General features: G+C 42.9%; 1 protein-coding gene across 3 annotated transcripts in view; it reads right to left on the bottom strand.

Moving 5' to 3' along the window:
- GALNT18 (polypeptide N-acetylgalactosaminyltransferase 18) overlaps positions 1 to 21,406 on the bottom strand; it is a 459,245-nt gene that overhangs the window by 387,013 nt on the left and 50,826 nt on the right. Inside the window, exon 1 of one of the 3 annotated variants that reach the window (XM_061610416.1) lies at positions 20,010 to 20,091. The exons of the other annotated variants lie outside the window; for them this stretch is intronic. Coding sequence (XP_061466400.1) covers positions 20,010 to 20,022 — 13 coding nt within the window. The 5' untranslated portion in view covers positions 20,023 to 20,091. Of the gene's footprint in view, positions 1 to 20,009; positions 20,092 to 21,406 lie in introns of those variants that run through there. 3 annotated transcript variants of the gene reach the window in all.

Consider the following 21,406-nt stretch of genomic DNA (forward strand, 5'->3'; position numbering starts at 1 on the left):
TTGCTTACATTACAAGAACCAGTGGGACCAAAAGCATAAGGGAAGTTTATTACTTCTATCCAACAGTGATTAGCAGGATATTGGGAAGCAAAGTCCGGTGGTTGATGGGAAACTAGGACTCGCCCAATTTGGGAGGAGGGCTTGAATCAATTTAGTGATCTCTGGGAAACTTGTCTGTGACTAATCACCATAGATGGCAATGGCCAAACATATTGTTTATATATGTAGTCTATGTTTTGAATCAATGTCTCTGATATAAGGAGGATGTTCTATATAATGATTCACAGTCTCCACTTCTCCTAGGGGTAGGCAGTTCAAACCTTTCCTAGAGATAGGCAGTTCAAGGGCAACTTTACAGCATTTTATTTCTTGTGAAATGACAGTTCTGGAGATTTGTGGCACTTACAAATACAAGTTGAGTAGATGGTAATCAAGTAGGCACACAGCCAAGCTGGAGCCAAAGCAGCATTAGTCCCCCACCAAAGAACCTAAAAAGCCAGACAAAACTTTTCAGCAGCTTTTCCTAGCCAAATCCAACCCTTCCTGATTCTCTAGCCAATTGTTTTTCAGCTGCACATATTTAAGAACCTTTAAGCACCTATATACATAAGAACATAAGAAGAGCCTGCTGGATCAGGCCAATGGCCCATCTAGTCCAGCAACTTGTTTTCACAGTGGCCAACTAGATGCCTATGGGAAGCCTGCAAGCAGGACCTGAGCGCAAAAGCACTCTCCCCTCCTGCAGTTTTCAGCAACTGATATTCAGAAGCTTACTGCCTCCAACTATGGAGGCAGAGCATAGCCATTGATAGCCTTATCCTCCATGAATTTGTCTAATCCTCGTTTAAAGCCATCCAAGCTGGTTGCCATCACTGCCTCTTGTGGGAGCAAATTCCATAATTTAACTGTGCACTGTGTGAAGAAGTACTTTCTTTTGTCTGTCCTGAATGTTCCAACATTCAACTGGATGCCCATGAGTTCTAGAGTTATGAGAGAAGGATAAAACCTTTCTCTATCCCCATGCCATGCATAATTTTATACACTTATATTGTGTCACCTCTTGCTCACCTTTTCTCTAAACTAAAAAGCCCCAAATGCTGCAACCTTTCCTCGCAATGGAAGAAAGTTAAGTCATAGTTATGTCACAGTGTAGGTCTAAGTACCTACCGTAATGGTTTTTTAAATACGCGCATACACACACCTGTTGGGTCTTAAGGAGACACCTATAGTTCAGCATCAGTTAGCTGACTATATAGCTTTCAAAGTCGGAGACGTACGTTCACTTGGTACAACAGCATACCCAGGCTGCAATCTTGCAAATCCTTGGAAACAGGTCCTACTAAAAGTAAGGGTTTAGGAATAATTTTCACATTATAATCTCCACATGAAATTACAGTAATTGTACACATATACTACAAGTATTTTTGTGATACATATTACATATAATAGTGTTGCGCGCCACTCCAAACTCCAAGCAGTGAGATTTCCAGGGGTCCCTGCGCTTGCCCAGGGTTTGGTTTCCTTGGGAAGAAGGTCAGCAGAGACTGTGGTGTCTTTATGAAATATGGTTTATTTATTTACACACATTCCAACCTGAATTTAGGATGGAGGGGTTCAACGCATCAGCAGTCCAATATCCAGCTTTTCCATCAGGGTTACAGGAGGCACCCTAAAGCCATGGGGCAGAGAGCCAGTCTCTCTGCCTGCCTCCAGTTCCCAGCCTATCTCAGACACAACTAAAAACACAAGCCTCTCCTCGGCCCCAGGAGGGGGGTGGAGGCTTTCCTGAAGAGTTTCACTGATAATAGGATCTCCCTGGCCCATTCACCAGTTGATGGGCACCTGATAGACCCATTAACCCACCTGACCACTCTATTAGATTAACAAAAGAAACTCATCTAACCAGCAGAGCAGATTTCTCACCCCAGGCACAAGTCTCCAAATCAGAGGCTGGAAGGAGACTCGTAGAAATTATCCATCTCAACCCGAAACCCATAACAATATTACATATAAGCTTTTTGTAATGTAGCAAAAGATTTTTTTTAAAAGTCCCATTCACATATTTGTCTTCTGAATTAAATCAGCAAGCAAAGGGAAGAGCAGAAACAAGCATACTAGCTCCACAAGGATACCCCATGCCTGTCCACATCATCCTCCATGAGTTGGAGGGCAACTGCCTGTAGTGGGGAGCCTGATCGACTTGTGATGCAAAACCCTGGAAAAAAATCACAAGCAGAGCTGGTTCCATGCGGCAGATAGTCACCCAACTCATGGAGGGCAATGGGGATGGGTGGGTGGAGCTAGCACAGTCACCCCCCACTTTCCCCCTTCCCTTATTGATTTAACCTAGAAGCCAAATGATTGAATAAGGTTAAAGCCAATCCCAACAACTACTAACAAAAATAATTAAAACAGATCAACATCTATGTGTCTAGATAGGCTTGCCTAAACAAAAAATGTTTAAGTAGACACCAAAAGGAATACAACACAGGTACCTGTCTGATGTCACTAGACAGAGTGTTCAACAGAGTAGGTACTGCCACACTAAAAGAACCATTTCTTATAAGCACAGAACAACTATTATGTGATATCTGTAATAGTGCCTGTTCTGCAGATCAAAGTGCTCAAGTGAGCATATATGGGGCAAGGTGGTCCCGCAAATCCCACTAGTTTCCAAATTGCGTGAAGTATTGGTTCCCCTCTATTCGGCACTGGTTAGGCCTCATCTTGAGTTCTGGGCACCACAATTTAAGAAGGATGCAGACAAACTGGAACAGGTTCAGAGGAGGGCAACGAGGATGATCAGGGGACTGGAAACAAAGCCCTATGAGGAAAGACTGAAAGAAGTGGGCATGTTTAGCCTTGAGAAGAGGAGGCTGGGGGGAGATATGATAGCACTGTTCAAATACTTGAAAAGTTGCCACACAGAGGAGGGGCAGGATTTCTTCTCACTCAGCCCAGAGTGCAGGACACGGAATAATGGGCTCAAGTTATAGGAAGCCAGATTTGAACTGAACATCAGGAAAAACTTCCTGTTAGAGCAGTACAACAATGGAACCAATGACCTAGGGAGGTGGTGGGCTCTCCAACACTGGAGGCATTCAAAAGGCAGCTGGACAACCACCTGTCAAGTATGCTTTAATTTGGATTGAGCAGGGGGTTGGACTCAATGGCCTTATAGGCCCCTTCCAACTCTACCATTCCATAAGTAACCTGGTCCTGAGCTGTTGAGGGCTTTATACACCAGTACTAACACCTCAAACTTGGCCCAACATGTCCTTTACTGCATACATGTAATGTATGCAGTACATTTCGTAATGTTAAATGAACATTACAAAATATAAGCACTGTCATACAAGAATGTGGACCTGCATGTGCAAATAATTAAATATACATTGGTCCTTCTTCACAAATAAATCTGCAGGTGGTTGCAGAAATAGTGGATAAAAGAATTTAGATCCAAAAGAAACATTTATGTTTTCAAGGAGAAAAAGTAGATTAAGCAGGAAGCTTTCCATCAGATGTTGATTTTCCCAAGACTTTAAAAAAATATTTAAATTAATTGATTCTTTTTTTAATCTTGGGGTAAGTAATTGCAGGCACCAAGGATCCCTCTCGCTTAATGCAAACATAAACTGACCTGTCACGTCACGATTTCTGGAGAGATTCCCTTATTTTATCCTTTGAGGAAATGCTTGGAGAATAGCCATGTCTTGTATTCATAGAAATACTGTATGCACATTGCCATATGGGTATCTGTGTACACCCACCACTAAGAATATATCACATAATATATAAATCTGTCACACATGCATAATCTGTATGCATGATATGCACAATACAGACATTAGAGTGTATCAAAAGTGCTAATACACACGATAACCCTCACTGCAAACATTATGCCAAACATGCAGTGATAGCAATATACACAACTACGCACACTACTAGTACAGTATTTCTGTTTCTAGTTTTGTGAACCAGTATCAGTGCAGAGAAGTTAAGCACTTCTTGCCTTGAACATCCGAAGGTGCTAGTTCTGTTGCCCTAGGGTCACTCTTCCTGACAGAAAGACAGTGAAACTAAAAATAATAAAGCAAACTCAATGGGAATTATTGAAACTCTAGATTCATACATTTCCATAATTAGAGAGAATTTCATCTATTTTAATGTCACTTGTGATCTCTGCAGAGAATCTGAGAACAAAGCAAATTTTTCTCTGTGTGTTCGCATTTGGCTTTATTTTGTTTTTCAGAGTAACATTGCCCTATCTGAAGAAACAGGAGTCTACTGCTGTGTTTCAAGGTTGCAGAGCAGTGCCTGAAATTTATATTCAGAGGCCTTAGGCAAGGTATTCTCAAAGGTATATTCATGCTTGTATAGAAAGTCTGGGATGCATGCCCTATGTGAATGTAGCCTGCCAGGACCGGTGAGCAGGTAAGAAATTTGCACCTTTGTGTTCACTGAGCAGAAACTTGCCTAAAACATCTGGGAAAGTTGAGCTGACAGTACAGCTTGTCTTGTCTGCCTAGGGGGAAACAGAATAGGTGCCATCTGCCCACTGTCTAATTCAGTCGCACAGGCATCCAAGGGACAAGCAATCCAGTTAGCACACCAGAAAACCATTGCAGCAGGAGGCAGAACGCAAGACTGGTTTAGCAGAGCACTATGGTTCAGGATATTTGGGCCTAGAAGAAATGAAGTCAAGCTTAAAAGAAGCTTCTACTTCAGACCACTAGTTCTCACGTATTGATGTAAGTTATTACACACTTCACCTTACAAGTACTTTCTTGCTGGTGAATGCTGGTAAGTCATAATAACTAGATTGTGGCCTGGGGGGTGGGGGTGAGAAGAGCCCAGAGAGAGAAAAGTAGAGCGGGGTGGGGGGGAACAGAAATTGACAATGTGAGGGAAAGAAGAACAAGCCCTCTGCAAACAGTCAATTTCAACCTATGTTAATGGAGGGTGGGGTGGAATGCAGGAGAAAAAAACCAAAATTGATAGAGGAGGTGAAGGTTTTGTGAGGGGGGCACAGAGAGAAGGGGTACATCAAGGCAATTTTGCAAACTCCACCTGCTTTTGTCTCTGCCCTGCCCACAATCAGCATGCAGCCCCAAATAGATGATCCTTAAAGGGAAAAGGTTCCCCACCCCCGCTCTAAATAAAAAACTAAGTAGTATACTTCGTCTGTTTTTTTAAATACCAGAAAATAATGGGATACCTGCTGAAATATGCATCCTGCCAAATGATGTCACATGCAGGTGCATATAATTGTAGCCATTTTCCCCCATTAAAGCTTTTCCCCCTTGAAAGCTTTGGGAAAATGAGTTTGACAGTGACACAAGCCATTTCCATCTGCCATTTCCTTGCTATAAACCAGGTGCAATGGCACCAATGAAGGCCTCCCCTAGTGCCCATGAGTGCTCTGCACTGCTCCTCCCCAATCACTGTCCCCTTTTCCAAGAGTTGCCATTTCCCACTTCTTCTTAAAAGAAGAAGTAGGAAGGAGCGCCACTCCTCTCACTTCTTCTTCCCAGCTCTCTGTAGTGTTGCTCCTTCCCACTTCTTCTTTTAACGCTCTAGTTTACTAGGCCGACACTGACACCTGGGACAGAAAGCACAGTGACCAAGAGAAGGCAGGAAAGGGTTCTGGGGGCAGGGGAAGGGAAGAAAAATGTTAGATGGGGAGAAGGGATCCAACAGAAGTGTGTGTGTGTGAGCGTGATCACATTTTTCCTCTTCTCTCGGGGCCTGGGCTCTTGCTCCCTCCTTTCTGGGTGGTCTGTGTTTGTTAAGTTTTTGTTTTTCCTTCTCCTGGAGAGGAAGGGTGGATTTTCTTGCTTGTTTTCCCTCCCTTCAGGTGTGTGTGCGTGTATGTTTCCCGCCTCTTTGTCTTTGAAGATCATAGAACAGTAGAGTTGGAAGGGGCATATAAAATGTCCAAACCCCTGCTCAATGCAGGAATCCAACTTAAAGCATACCCAATAATTGCTGTCCAGCCATCTCTTGAATGCCTCCAGTGTTGGAGAGCCCACCCTTGGGTAATTGGTTCCATTGTCATACCACAGTTATGCTGGCTATAAGGAACTCCATCAATCCACCTTCTTTTCCTGTCTCAGAATGAATCTTCCCTTATTCAGTGCAACCCTATAAACTGTCTTGTTCTTGCTGGCCATTACTGAAACCCCACTCAAAGCATGTCAGATAAAGGGCTAGTAGGCATAACTGTAAATTGGTGATGAAATGCTTCAGCTGAATTTTCAAATAAAAATACTGTGCATAATAAACATTTTTTTAAAAAAATACATTGTATCTTTTTGCAGATGGGAATCAACAAATGTAGCTGCATTTGTTGCTCTGCAGTTGTAGAGGACAAAAAAGGTTAATCTGAAAATGTCAGTGTTTCAAATTCAAATTGAATTCAAGTGCATATTTCTTATGCAGTTTTATGCAGTGTGGAGACCACGGTTCGAATCCCCACACAGTCACATAGCCATGAAGCTCACCGGGTGACCTTGGGCCAGTCACTGCCTCTCAGCCTCAGAAGAAAGCAGTGGTAATCATGCATTGTGGTATATAAGGAAATTGGTTATAAATTTACACTTTTCACTTATATAAAAATGTGAATGTACTGCTTTCAAGTTGATTCCCACTTATGGCAACCCTATGAATAGAGTTTTCATGGTAAGCGGTATTCAGAGGTGGTTTACCTTTGCCTTCCTCTGAGGCAGAGAGCCAGTGTGGTGTAATGGTTAAGGTGCTGGACTACGACCTGGGAGAACAGGGTTTGAATCCCCACACAACCACGAAGTTCACTGGGAGACCTTGGGCCAGTCACTGCCTCTCAGCCTCAGAGGCAGGCAATGGTAAACCACCTCTGAATACTGCTTACCATGAAAACCCTATTCCTAGGGTCACCATAAGTTGGAATCGACTTGAAGGCAGTCCATTTCCATTTTCCTCTGAGGCTGAGAGGCAGTGACTGGCCCAAGGTCACCCAATGAGATAATAATAATAATAAAAATTTATTTGTGAGTCGCCTATCTGGCCGACCAAACGGCCACTCTAGGCGACATACATTGCCACAACAGAATACAATATCAAATCCGAATTACAAAAATTAAAAAACAGCATTACACTAAACAACATTAAAAACTGACTTGCCCCCCAGAGACCCCATAGGCCTGCCTGAATAGCCAGGTCTTCAAGGCCTGGCGGAAACCTATCAGGGAGGGGGTGTGGTGAAGATCGAGAGGAAGGGAGTTCCAGAGGGTGGGGGCCACAATCGAAAATGCCCTCTCTCTGGTCCGTACCAGCCTAGCTGTTTTAACTGGTGGGACCGAGAGAAGGTCTTGTGTGGCTGATCTTGTCAGGCAGCATAGTTGGTGATGCTGGAGGCACTCCTTCAGATAAACTGGGCCGGAACCGTATAGGGCTTTAAAGGTCAATACCAACATCTTGAATTGGGCCCGGTAAACAACTGGTAACCAGTGTAGATCTATTAACACCGGGGTGATATGATCGCAGCGGCGGCTGTTCTTAATCAAGCGCGCCGCCGCATTCTGTACCAGCTGTAATTTCCGGACCGTCTTCAAGGGTAACCCCACGTAGAGCGCATTACAGTAGTCTAAGCGAGAGGAGACCAGGGCATGTATCACCCGTGGGAGCAGATGGACAGGAAGGTAGGGTTGCAGCCTCCGTATCAGATGTAATTGATACCAAGCCGCCCGGCTCAGTGCTGAAACCTGAGCCTCCATGGACAGCTGGGAGTCAAGAATGACCCCAAGGCTGTGGACCTGGTCTTTCTGGGGCAATTTTACTCCATTGAACACCAGGTCTATATCTCCCAACCTTCTCTTATCCCCCACGAGCAACACCTCGGTCTTGTCGGGGTTCAGCTTCAGCCTATTCCTTCCCATCCATTCACTGACGGAATCCAGGCACTTGGACACGGTCTCCACAGCCAACTCTGGTGAGGACTTAAACGAGAGATAGAGCTGAGTGTCATCCGCATATTGGTGACACTGCAGCCCAAATCTCCTGATGATGGCTCCCAGCGGCTTTACATAGATGTTAAATAGCATGGGGGAGAGGATAGATCCCTGTGGCACTCCACAATTGAGGGGCCAAGGGTCTGAAACTTCATTCCCCAATGCCACCCGTTGATGTCTATCTGAGAGATAGGAACGGAGCCACTGTAAAACAGTGCCCCCTATTCCCAATCCTCCCAGGCGGGCTAAAAGGATACCATGGTCAATGGTATCAAAAGCCGCTGAGAGATCCAGGAGGACGAGGAAGGTATATTCTCCTCTATCCAACGCCCTCCTCAAATCATCCACCAGGGCGACAAAGGCTGTTTCAGTTCCATGTCCAGTCCTGAAGCCCGATTGGAATGGATCGAGATAATCTGCTTCATCCAAGTATGTCTGTAACTGTTTGGCCACCACGCGCTCAATCACCTTGCCCAAGAATGGCAAATTCGAGACTGGGTGAAAGTTATTTAACTCTTGGGGATCCAAGGAGGACTTTTTCAAGATGGGTTTTATTACTGCCTCCTTGAGGGCTGTTGGCATAGCACCCTCTTCCAAGGATGCATTTACCACTGCCCTGATCCCTTCGCTCAGCCTCTCTTTACAGCTCATAATGAGCCATGAGGGGCAAGGGTCCAGTAGACAGGTGGTTGGCTTCACAGTAGAGAGCACCTTGTCCACTTCCTCAGAAGGAAGAGGCTGAAACCGATCCCATCGGACCGGAATGCAGCTGGCCGCCTCTGGCTCACTTCCTGTATCCACGGCGTACGGAATCATGCTCTTCAGGCGTTCGATTTTATCGGCAAAGTGTTTAGCAAATATGTCACAGGAGGCTTTAGACTGCTCCATGGGTTCCTGAGCAACTGGACCGACCAGGCTACAGACCACTTGGAACAACCTCCTGGGACAACACTCCGCAGACGCAATAGAGGCAGCAAATAATTCCCTCTTTGTTGCCTTTGTTGCCACCTGGTAGGCAGCTATTGCTGCTCTAACCAGTGTCCGATCGTCTTCAGAGCAGGATTTCCGCCACCGGCACTCTAGTCGTCTCACCTCCTGTCTCAGGCTCCGCAACCGTGGCGTGTACCAGGGAGCTATCTGAGCTCTGTTCAGGGGGAGAGGACGTTTCGGAGCCACCCAGTCTACTGCCCTAGTGAGCTCCCTATTCCACTCCATCACCAGGGCATCACCGGGCAACCTGCAGCAGGCTCCAAATCTCCCAGTGCATTCAGGAATCCTTCAGGATCCATCAGGCGCCTGGGGCGGACCATCCTAATAGATTCATGGCTATGTGGGGATTCAAACCCTGGTCTCCCAGGTCATAGTCCAACACTCTAATCACTATACCACACCAGCTTACTTAACCTAAAATTTATCAAAATATAAGTATAATTTGCTTTTAACATTCCATTTTATCAGTATAGATTAGAGATTATTAAGTAGCCTCTTTATTATTTAGGATGATTAAGTAGTACAGGAATCCTGTAAAATAAAATAACTTATCTTGTTTTATGACATCACACCTTACTGTGCTAACCAGCCTCCACTCTACATCACTGACTACTGCTAATGGGGAGCAAGGGAAACACTGGACATCATGACATAAATTGTCCTAGGCATTACAGAAAAAGGAGAACTTGGCACAAAGTTGCTATTTTCAGAGGTAATTGGGCATTTAGTAGAATCTAGTTTGTCCCTTTGATCTCAAGAGCTCCCCCTCTCCCTTTTTGGTGCGGGGGGGGGGAAGAAGAGAGGGAATTAGAGCAAATGTGCATTACTTGCATTTTTATCAAATCCTGTCTGCCATTCTGTTGCTCAGTTTTACATTTTGCAACATTTTTAATGCTATTATCAGAACATTTCATTCATTACAAACTTTTGAAAGTATATCACATTCTTCTTAAGTTATTTTGGTAACTAATGGGGAGTTGGAGTTTTTGTGAGAGGAGCTCCATGATTCAAATCAAATCCGTTTTCAAAAACCAAACAAACTCTGACAGTGCATGAACTTAAGCAGCCACAAAAGTGAATTTGCACACAAACCTTTACTGATTTAAATAAACTAGATTGATAACTACTCTTTCTAGTTTGTCTCACTTCTGCCACATAGCAGAAGATAGAAGGAGCTTGGCTGTGGAAATCAATTTGAAGTTTTTCCCACCACTAATCTAGTGTGACAGCATGAAATGTGCCTCTGAGCTTTTCTTTATGACTCTCAGTGCTTAGAATTAATGGCTATTATCTCTATCCTTTATTGCCTGATGATTTCTTTCTTAACATACAGTAATTTTCACTGGTACCTTCAGTGATGAAAAGAAGCAGATGTAAAGTCCTTTCTGATTCTGTATGCATTCAGTTGTGACCAGTTAGCATATTTCATCTGTACATGCACATCTAAACTTGTTCTCTGCTAAATGCTAACTCTAAAGCATGCTACTTTAAAAAGGATATGTGGTATCAGCATCTTATCTGTTCTGAAACTTCAACCATTTACTGGAAAGGAGATCTGTTGGAATTAAAATGGCAGAGGGCTCCCAAGAAATTGTGACTGTCATCAGACTGCAAAGATTGTAAATTATTGTTTCAGTTTGTTTTCCAGAAGGAGTGCAAAGATATATAATATTTTGATTTATCGTAAGAATTTTCCTTGCACAGAGAAAGTAACTTTTTTCTCTCCATCCAAGATAGGTTTCGTGGGTCCTTTAAGTACAGATAATCACTTGTATGGAGTAATGGGAGAAGATTCCCTCTAAATGTAACTCTGATATAGCACTGACAACTATAAATATGATAAACAGGAAAGTTCCTGGTTTCAATTTCATTTCATAAATATTATGAATTTTATACCATACACAGTAGAATGTCACAGCTTAGATTACACTGCACTGCCTCCCCATACATCATCTGTGTGTCACAGATAGACATTAGCTTCCTAATTCCATCCAGTTTCAGTCTTAGTGGTGCTCAATCATAGGCCCATTCGGTCCCATTTTCTGTAAAGTTTTTGAAAGAACATGCAAAAAGTCTGCATTTCAATCATGTTCATTTTTTACAATTTTGTACATACTTTTTACATGCAATACACATTTTTCAGTCCATCCAAAAAAGCATGTATTTTATATACATCCTTTATGTGAACTGTATGTTTTGTACATTTTTTTTATGTGCTCAGACTTCCTTGTAAAATCCGAGGAACTGTATAATCCATCTGAAGTTGTGTTTTGATCTGAAAGCAAGTTCAGGAGTGCTGGATCTCATTGGTCAACTGTGAAAAGTGGACCAAACAAACCCCTACCACTTCCCTAGTCAGGGAACAATAATTGGTGGATTTGACAAGGTACTTACGCAGAAAGAATTGTTTACCCAGTCGCTAGCTAACTTTAAGGCTCTATATTGTCATCAGACATATCTGTGTAAAACCTTTGTAGGCTAAAAATAGAAACTAGAGGCAAAATTCTGCAAAAGACAATAAGCTCTACACCACATTCAGGTGTAAAATAATCAGGGAATATAAATTCCATGCTTATAAACGTGAAAGACATAGAATCCAGGTTATAAACTCCTGATTGTTTGCAATATGCCTTGAATTCACCTTTGTTTCCAAGCCTTTGCTTTGACAGAAGTTGCCCACACAAATTTCATCTTAACACAGAGAAAGCAGTTATTTTTAACTTAAAGACTGCTCTGGATGGAACAGAGAAATTACCTTTTAGCAATTTTCTTTTTCTTTCAAGTTTCACTTCTGCTGCATCTGAACAACTCTCAAAGCAACCCAGAGTGTCCCAAAGTCCCAAAGTGTGCTCCAGGACTACATTTTTTCGCCTAGACACATCTCTGATAAACTTTGAGAATTCTGTTGCGTTCCAAAAAAGACACTTTCCCGTTCTTGCCACCTAGTACTATTTATAATTATAAATTGATTACCATTACTTTTCATTTTATAAATTGATTATCTTGCTTTTCATTACAGGACACTGGCAGAGCTCATAATAACTACAAAGAGATTCCACTGTAATGTAAGTGAATCAATCTCTTGTTTATAACCTGACATCATTAGAGCCTCCCTCCTCTTCTCCTGAAAAACACATCAGGCAACCTTTAACATCAGAGGAAAGATATGGAAGTTCAAGAACACTGATGAACCCATCACCTTGAGGCATTGCCACTGCAAATTAAGGAAACAAGATTCGGTTACAGAAGCAGACAGTATTAAACAGACAATAATGCTTATTATTGAACAGCAATGGATCCAAATGCCTGGAAAAACACTGTACAAATTACACTATTCATCTCTATTGCAATTCTGCAAAGCAAGAGCAATATGGTTTTGTAAAGCCACAATCTGAATCACAAGGAGACCAAATTACCAAATTATATAGGTACCAACAATTGAAATAGGTCCAGCCTGTCCAACAGACAAACAAGACATTCTTCTGGGAGCTGGTCCTGGAAGGAGTGGGCAGACACCTTCATCATCACATAAACCCTCTTCTGATTTGATTATGCTTAACCAAGAGCAGAGTTTCTCTCTTTGTCTCTTTGTCTCCGCCACCCCAAAAAAAGTTGTTCAATATTCCTTATCTTTATCACCCACTGCTCTTGTTGCTTCCAGGTACACCATTTCCCCAGTGGTTAAAAATAAGAGTTCTGGTGAACACACAGAATATTCCTTGCAAAGCCAGCAATTTGCCTACTTTGGCCAGCTCAGCCATTTTTCAGTCCAAGAGAAATGTGCTGTAACAGAACATGTGCTCTTGCTTTTATATTCTCCTCCTGAAACAGAATCTATCCAGACAAAACAAGGCTAGGCAATGTGGAAGGTAAGATAAGATAAATAAGAGTACTTGATTTTCCTTTATTTTTGGCAACGCTGTATCTAAATATGTTCTAGGTTTCCAACAGGCATTCCTGTGTGTACTTTGCAGAGTCTACAATAGTGGTCCGCAGATTGTGTGCCAGGGCACGCTAGTGTGGTCGGTAGAGGGGCTGAAGGGTACCTAGGCTAGGAAAGTTCAATAGTTAGCTGCAATATCCATTTGGAATAAAGAGTTCTTCACCCCTTTCCCCTTCACTGCAATATATAAGCAGGGACATCATCCAGAGACAGTGGCCTGGTTCACACATAATGTTCTCACATTTCCTCCAGCAAACTACAAATGGTAATCCAAGAACAAATCTTGATTTCCAGTGGTAGTGAGCCTGGCATTCAGACTCTGGCTCATGTCTTGATGGCATACGGCAGCAGAAGTAGAAGGAAAAGACTGAAGCGAGCACTGTATTAGCTGTAAACACCACCATGCCACTTGACTGTGTCAAACAATAGTTTGTTGCTTTGTTTTACTATGGGTTAACATTATGTGTGAACCAGACCACTGCATAACTGTAGCATCCCCACGGTGCAACTAAGGGTCACAGGAGAATCCCCAAAGCATCACCATTTCTCAGAATCATGGCCCTACCCGACCTCTGATGTCCTGGACAGATGGGAGGACAAGATGCCAAGAGACCATCTTAACTGAGTTACAGGTGCCAGGAAGATGCTTCTCCATTGTTCTGGGAACTGTCAGAAGAATACATATAATAAAGGCCTTTCTAGTCTAGCATTCTATTTCCCACAGTGGCTAACCAGATGCCGTTGGAACCCCACAAGTAGGACATGAGTGCAATAGGCTTCTCTTGCTGTTGCTCCCCAGTAACTGATATTCAGAGACATGCTACCTCTGATACTGCAGGCAGTACATAGCCATCATGGCTCGTAGCCATTGATAGCCTTGTCTAATCCCCTAAGCCATCCAAACAGGTAAGCATCAACACATTTTGTGGAATGAATTGTACTGTTTAATTATGTGCTATGAGAGAAAGTAACGTGAAGCGTGTCTCCAATTTTAATGTAGAATAAAACTGTGCCTCCATTATCAAAAGTCTGGAAAACACTGGTCAATAATTATCTTAAAATGAATGCTCAAAAGTAGGAAAAGACCACATACAGGCCTTTTGGTGGTGGTGGTGGGGAATGAACCATGTATCTTGAGTGTATGTTCAGAGACAAAGAACTGCAGCTCATGATATACTTAACAGAACCAAATTAAACTGCTTTGCTGGTACAGGAAGTGCCTGGGATACAACTGACGCAGAGCAAAGAGGAGTAAAAAATGGGCTTGGTCACTTTTTTTTTGTATTAGTAGCTGTAGCAGCAGTAGCTGTCGCAACAGTAGTAATAGTAGTAGTAGCATTTATCATCATGTCTGGCTCAGAAGCTTAACCTCCAAAGAAGGAAGCAAGCATGTTTTCTGACATTCTGAACAATGTTGCCAGACAGAATATCCCCACTTCAGACACTCCAGTTTAAATATAGCCTCTGTACATAGGCACTAGACAGAACAGTATTTGCTTGAACTAAAAACAAGCGGCAAGAAAAACCCCTACAACCACCCTTTCTTTGTGCAATAAGTAAAACTGTTCTCTTCTTAACCTGTTCTGTTCATGGTTACTGTTTAGATCAACACATCAAATTATTCACCTGAAACATTTCTTGAATTATGTCCTTTAAGTCAGATACACTTTATTCATAGTAAAAGGACAAAGGTGGTGGTTGTTGTTGTCAATTATTACACGCTTTCACCCAAAAGTCCAAGGGTGAGTTGCAACAATTTTAAAATACTATGTTAAAAGCAGTTTGAAAACAACCTCAAATCCCAAAGTAGTTCCTAAAATACATGTCTCAGGTGTCAAAGGCCCAGGTAAAGAGATGCATCTTCAGCATTTGCCTAAAGCTGTACAGCAAAATTGCCAGATGCCCCTTGGTGTGGAGGGAGTTCCACAACTTAGGGGCCACTACAGAGAATGCCCTCTCCCAGGCCACCACCCTCCAATCTTCCAAGGGTGGCAGAACTAGCAAAAAGGCTCCCTCTGCTGATCTCAACACCGAGGGGGTCTGTAGGGAAGGAAGCAGTCTTTCAGATATTTGGGATTAGATGCAAGTTTCTTGTGTTATTGCTAAATAAACTGCAATAGACCCTCTAAGGTACTCCAGCTCCATTGGCTTACTTCTTAGAAAGGAAGAATTAATAAGATTAAAAAATGTTTCTACCCAATGTAAACCAGATATTCCCTCAGCAGTGGCATGCCTGTAGATTTCTCTCTGCTTTAACTAAAGCTTTCTTTATGAGATTTGTTAAAATCCTGCTTAATATTAGACACTCTTAAAAGAAACTGATTTTCTGGATCCATTTCAGTTGGGATTTACACGTGGATTTGAACCTCAGACTGCCGGAGTCACCCGTGTTGGGTTACAGATGGGGGAGTGTCACCCTCTTGATTCTCCTTGATCTCTCAGCAGCTTTTGATGCGATCATCTATGGCATCCTTCTGGGGCGAATGTCCAAGTTGGGAGTGAACAAGGACTATTTTGCAGTGGTTCCAATCCTACTTGGATGTCCAGCTCCAGGAGGTGATAATTTGGGGATGTTGTTAGGCCTCAAGAACACTCCAATATGGGGTCTCACAGGGTTCAATCTTATTCCCCATGCCATTCAACATATACATGAAACCGCAGACTGGGGTTATCTGGAGTTTTGGAGGAGATTTGCTGGTTCTGCTGAACCTCATAATAGACTGGATGAGTCTGAACTGGAGCTCAGTCTAGATTGGATTGAACTGGAGCTCAGTCTAGACAAGATAGAAATGCTGTCTGTAGCTCGTTCTTCAGCCTGGATAAGCAATGTTCAGCCAGTTCTGATGAAGTTGCACTTCCACTGAAATATCAAATTTATAGCTTGTGGTTCTCCTGGAGTGCCTGCTACCAGATTCAGCTGGTGCTCTAGTTGCACCCCTATCTGGACCGAAACAACCTGGCTTCAGTAGTCTGTGCTCTGGAAACCTCTGTGCTAGATTACTGCAATGTGGTATATGTGGGGCTGCCTTTGGAGACAGTTCAGAAATTGCAGATGATGCAGAATTTCAGTGGTCAGTTTGTTAATCATCAGAAATATATGATGGTCCAAACATATTACACCAGTTCTGGCCCAGCTGCACTGGCTGCCAATACATTTCTGAGCCCAGTTCAAAGTGCTGCTTTTTATTTAAAAATCTTACACAGCTCAGGACACCAGTACCTGAGGCATGCTTTTGCTGGCATGAGCCTACCTTGACCTTGAGGTAGTCATTGATAAATATTCAGAAGGTGGCCACAAAATAGAGCACCTTTTCATTTGTTCCCCCTCCCTCAATCAGTGGAATGCTCCACTCAATGAGACTTGGCTGGCACCATTAACATCTTTTAAGTTCTGGTATAACATAGTGGGGAGGAGAGCCTGGCTGGGAGTCCAGAGTCTGTGAATTCAAATCCCCGCTTGTGTCTCCTGGGTGTCAAGGGCTGGCTAAAGATCACCCCCACAGTGAGTGGCTCAGGGATTACATGCCCTGCCACCTGTACAGCCATGGGCAAGCTGCATAGTCCCAAGGAGCCCAGTTGCCCCACAGCTGGCAGTTGCAGACAAGGAAGGGGCTGGCTTGTGCAGCTGTGGTAAGGTGAGCAGGCCCTAGCTAGCTAGGGAGGACTAGCCTCAGAGGGAGGCAATGGTAAACCCCCTCTGAATACCGCTTACCATGAAATCTCTATTCATAAGGTCACCATAAGTCGGGATTGACTTGAAGGCAGCCCAAAGACCTTCCTCTTCTTGGCATTTGATGGATGATATTCTTGTGTTCTGCTGAGCTTTTAAAATAATAATTTTTGTGCCAGTAGCGATTATAAGAATGCTTTGGAGGATATGGGATTGCTTTGTTTTACAGTTGTATACGATTTTGTTGTTGTTGATTTAAAGTCTTGATTAGTACATTACTGTATTTTATACTTCAAGTTGCTTCGAGATTATTCTTAAGTAGCAGGCACCTAACAAATTAAATAAAGTGAACAACCACCAACATTTACATAACATTAATACACAGAAAGATGTCTTCAACTTCCATAAAGAATCAGAGCACCTTTATCAGGATCTCCCCTGTATTTACGTGTCTTGAGAAAAGCCAGCATCAGTTCAAAATCAACAGGGCTACCACTGACAGAATTCCAGAAAGTGACCCTATGAATGATGCCCAGAAATTGTCCTTTTATTCTTGTCAATGCAACTCAGGAGATGTGTGCTATTTTAATGTACTCTCAGTATATTACGTTTTAGGATTTACTGGTGTTTATTTAAGACTGGAAGCCTTGCTGCTTCCTGCACATTTATAATGCCATCACTGCAGCATAAACACCTGCCAGAGAAACTGATAGCTCTTCAACGATGCCCTCTTCCCCCTCCTGCCCGACATGAACGCCCAAGAGAGCTAAGAGCAGATGACCAACACTGGTGGCTCACAGTCCAACAAGGTGGCATGGCTGGCATTGTACAGCCTGCTGACTTTCCCCAGCCAAAGCTTTGTTCCTTGCAGGTTTATGTTGCCTAAATTTATACACAGTCCTGAAGTTGTAGACACTGAGCAATTGCTGACCTACATGGACTTGCATCCAGAAACTTTATCATAAATAGGGCTACAGGGGGAATATGGTTTTGTTGTTGTTGTTGTTAGCTTTTAATGTGATTAATTAAATTTACGATGAATATGACCTGCTTGAGGGTGCAAATGAAGCAGAAGAACATGAAGAAACTTTACAAAACCATAATGAAGGGCTGTTCTCAAATCAGTCACAATCTGTCGACATCAGATTTAGACTTATTCTTCCCCAAAATGTTTTTGACATGGACATCTTGCAACAAAACAGCTGCTGGGATGCAGCATTCATAGACAACTAGTCCATATGTTTTGGAAGTATTCTGTCACTGAGTAATTCTGGGGAAAATGTCACTGACAATTTTCAAACAACAAATTAGAATTCTAGTTCTTATTAACAACAACCCTGTAAAATAATGTGATTTTACATGAACTTTTTTTTAAATCCAGTGGTTTAATTCCAGGATCTTTATTTCTTTGGGTTATTTTTATGAACAGAATTCCTTGTACTGTCCACCAACTGTGCTACCACAGAAAGGCAACACAGCTGGCCTTGCTGCTGACAAATGAACCTAACTTAGGATGAAATCCAGGATCAGGAAGCCAGGAGCAGCAAAGCTGAATAGCGTGGCAGAGCCATAATTGCATCAGAAACACTGCCAATGATGCCAGCCAAGGTGAGAGGTATATGTAGGGGGAGTAATTGTGCTGATTTTTGCTGTACCAGCTCTAGGATGGCATAGCAGAGATGCCTGGATCAGGTCCATTACCAGTGGGTAGACCAGCTTAGGATCCTTGGCCAGTCCAGCTCTCTGCCCCAGAACATTCCTTTTGGGGGTTTACATTAGCTACCACCAGTGGGGATACTGACAGAAGTAGCTTCCACCAGCCCTTCTGGTGAGTGCAGCAGAGTTGAGCCCAATGGAGGGACAACCTGCACTGCACCCCAACCCCCCTCCGGTGCAGCAGATCAGGGGGGTTGCTCTGTCTGTCCCTCATCTTCCCTTTATCCTGCCCTGGAATTCATTACCAAGCCAAACCAACCATTCATATGCACGCATCTGATAACTATCCAAGTATTTAAGAAGTCAGCAGGAACCCATAAGCAATTTCCCATTAAAAACCATTCAAGTAAACTGCTTTGAGAGATGGATGGATGCTTCTTATAATCCAATATGTTCTGATGTTACCTCAGATCATGTTGGCAGCTGTGAAGCCATCATGTTAATTGGAAAGCTGCCAAGATTTAACAATATATATAGATCCTACCAAATCAGGCCTTTGGGTACATGCATTGATATGTGCAAAGTAAGAATACTGTACTATTTTCAGTAGTTATGGTTTAATTTGAAACTTAAAATGGCCAAACTGGACATTACTCAGATAGCCATTACAGAGTTTAAGGGAAACAATGGAGAACGAGAATCCCTTCCCTTCTGCCTGTTTTTCAGCTTAAGTCCCCCACACTCCTGGATGAAACAGCAGCTTAGCGAAAGGGGTACTTCTCCTCCTGCCATTGCTCTCCTTAAAATCCAGCTTCCCAAATCTGCTTTTGACTTTCAGTGAGAAACCAACTGCATGTGACACCTAGTTTGATACAAAGGAAGGCTTATTTAATTCAGGATAAAACAGGATTGATAAAACAGGAAGTGAGGAATGGATTGCCCTGCAGACAGGATCAAATTAGACTGGACATGGAAAAAGATCCATAACTAGGATCTCCCATGGTAGTTGCTCTGAAAATAAGGGGAGTGACACTACATGTGTCCTTTTCCTGATTACTAGGGTATGGCTAGTTTTGATTTATTTTTCTTTAAAAATATTCCTTTTCTGCTTTTGGTTTTCTACTATAGTGCTTATTGTTATTGTTACATTTTTTTCCCCGTCTGTCCGCCAAGAAATTCAGAGTTACGTACATTTTCCTGGTGGTTTTCTGCCCTGGTCCTAGTCCAGATCCAGAATGGTTTAATTGCAAAGATAGAATGAAGAAAGCCCTATATATACAGAGTTCAAGAGTAGATAAATGTCGAGTACATTCCAGCTCTATGGTCTTGTGAAGTCCCTCAACAATTACAGTTGGCTACAAATGACCATGGTTCAGTGGTAGAGTACATGCTCTGTGTGCAGAAAGTCCCAGATTAAATCCCTGGCATCTCCAGGAAGGTTTGGGAAAGTCCTCTGTCTGAAATCCTGAAGAATATAGATAAATTCTGAGCTAGATAGACCAATGGTCTGACTCTGTATAAGGCAACTTCCTATGTTGGCTATGAGTTTTGTATTTATACCCATATTGATAAGACTAAATATCAGCAAGCAAGGCAAAGATCTAGTCTGCTGTCTCATCTAGGGATATAGTTTATCTGCTAATTTGTTTTACTAAGCTGACAAAGACTTCTGTTGCATATATGGTATACATATTCAATTAGCCTTTTTATATGGAACATACATGCTACATCTTCAAGTTACTGCTTCATTCAAATGCATTACCTGCATCAAGCATGGAGCTGAAAACGCTTTACTAATTGGCCATATTGTACACTGACCTCACTGTCAGCTTCAGGGCTGGGCAGTAACGAAGCAGCCGGCAGTTAGCTGGGCAATAAATCAGTCAAGGCCAGGCAGATAACGGAGGCCGGCTGGCAGAAGAAAGGCTTGAAAAACTAACCAGTAGCAGTGTCTAAGAGCGTCGTCCAGGTAGGGAAGCAGAGTTCAAAAACCCAAGGGTCCAGTGCAAAGGTCTAGAGTCTAGCAACGGCGTTACACACGAGGGGTTACAACCGACGTTGTAGTCAGCAGTCTGCTGCAGCCATGAACTGCCTTTTATAACAGACTCCCTAAGCCAGGTGCCCATGATTAGTCTCCATGCTGCTCAGAGCTGCTTGTTCTTAAACGACCCGACCTCTTCCTTCGTTGCCGTGCTACTCGCTGGCATCTCCTTTCTGCAGGGGGGAGGGGAGCCTCCTGTTCATACCCAGAGTCCAATTGAGGGGCTTCAGCCAGGTCCTGGACATTCTCCAGCTGGGGAAGAGCCAGAGCTGTGTCCTCAGGGGTTCCACTAGTTCCTTCTCCCGGGTCTGCCAACTCTGACTCTTCCTCTTCCTCCGAGTCCTCTGAAGGGGCCATGACACTCACTGTCAAGCTTGCCATTTACAGTGGAGATTATTTTCCCCAAATGCTACCCTAGTCTCCTTTCTGGAGGAAGGGCGAGATATAAATTTAATAAAATAAGTAAATAAATAAACAAACGATGCATTATTTAGTACACAACAGAAATTGAGCTTGAAAGTCACTCACTAATCCCAAGGTAAGAAAGTGATAGACGTGCTGGCTTGAGAACACTGCCAACATTTTTTCCTTGCTACTTCCAGCATGCCTGCCTGCCTGCCTACCTATGCAGGGGACCCTGCTGTGATAGGCGAGTCAAAGAACAAAGACAGAGACAATCATTACTATTTGGGAAGTCAAAGCACCTTCAGAAAGAATCTGCCTACCAAACCTACACAGTACAGACTGAAACCAAACCAGAATGACGACAAGCTGACCTCCCACTATCTCATGGGCAAGAGGCAGCAGCAGCAGTCAACAAAGTAATTACTCCTCTGGGGTTGGAAGAGGATATAGATCTTCCAAGAGGCTATCTATCTATCTATCTATCTATCTATCTATCTATCTATCTATCTATCTATCTATCTATCTATCTATCTATCTATCTATCTATCTATCTATCTATCTATCTATCAAAAAGTACCCAGTGAAAAATCTGCCAGGCTCTCTATTCTATACTAGCTGTTCTCAGATCTTTTATTGATGGCACATTCTCTAATGGAGAGGATTGGATACACTGACTAGTAGCACCTCTCCAGGGTCTTTACCAATACCTGCTA

This window comes from Rhineura floridana, chromosome 2, assembly GCF_030035675.1.
Source record: "Rhineura floridana isolate rRhiFlo1 chromosome 2, rRhiFlo1.hap2, whole genome shotgun sequence".
NCBI lineage: Eukaryota > Metazoa > Chordata > Lepidosauria > Squamata > Rhineuridae > Rhineura > Rhineura floridana.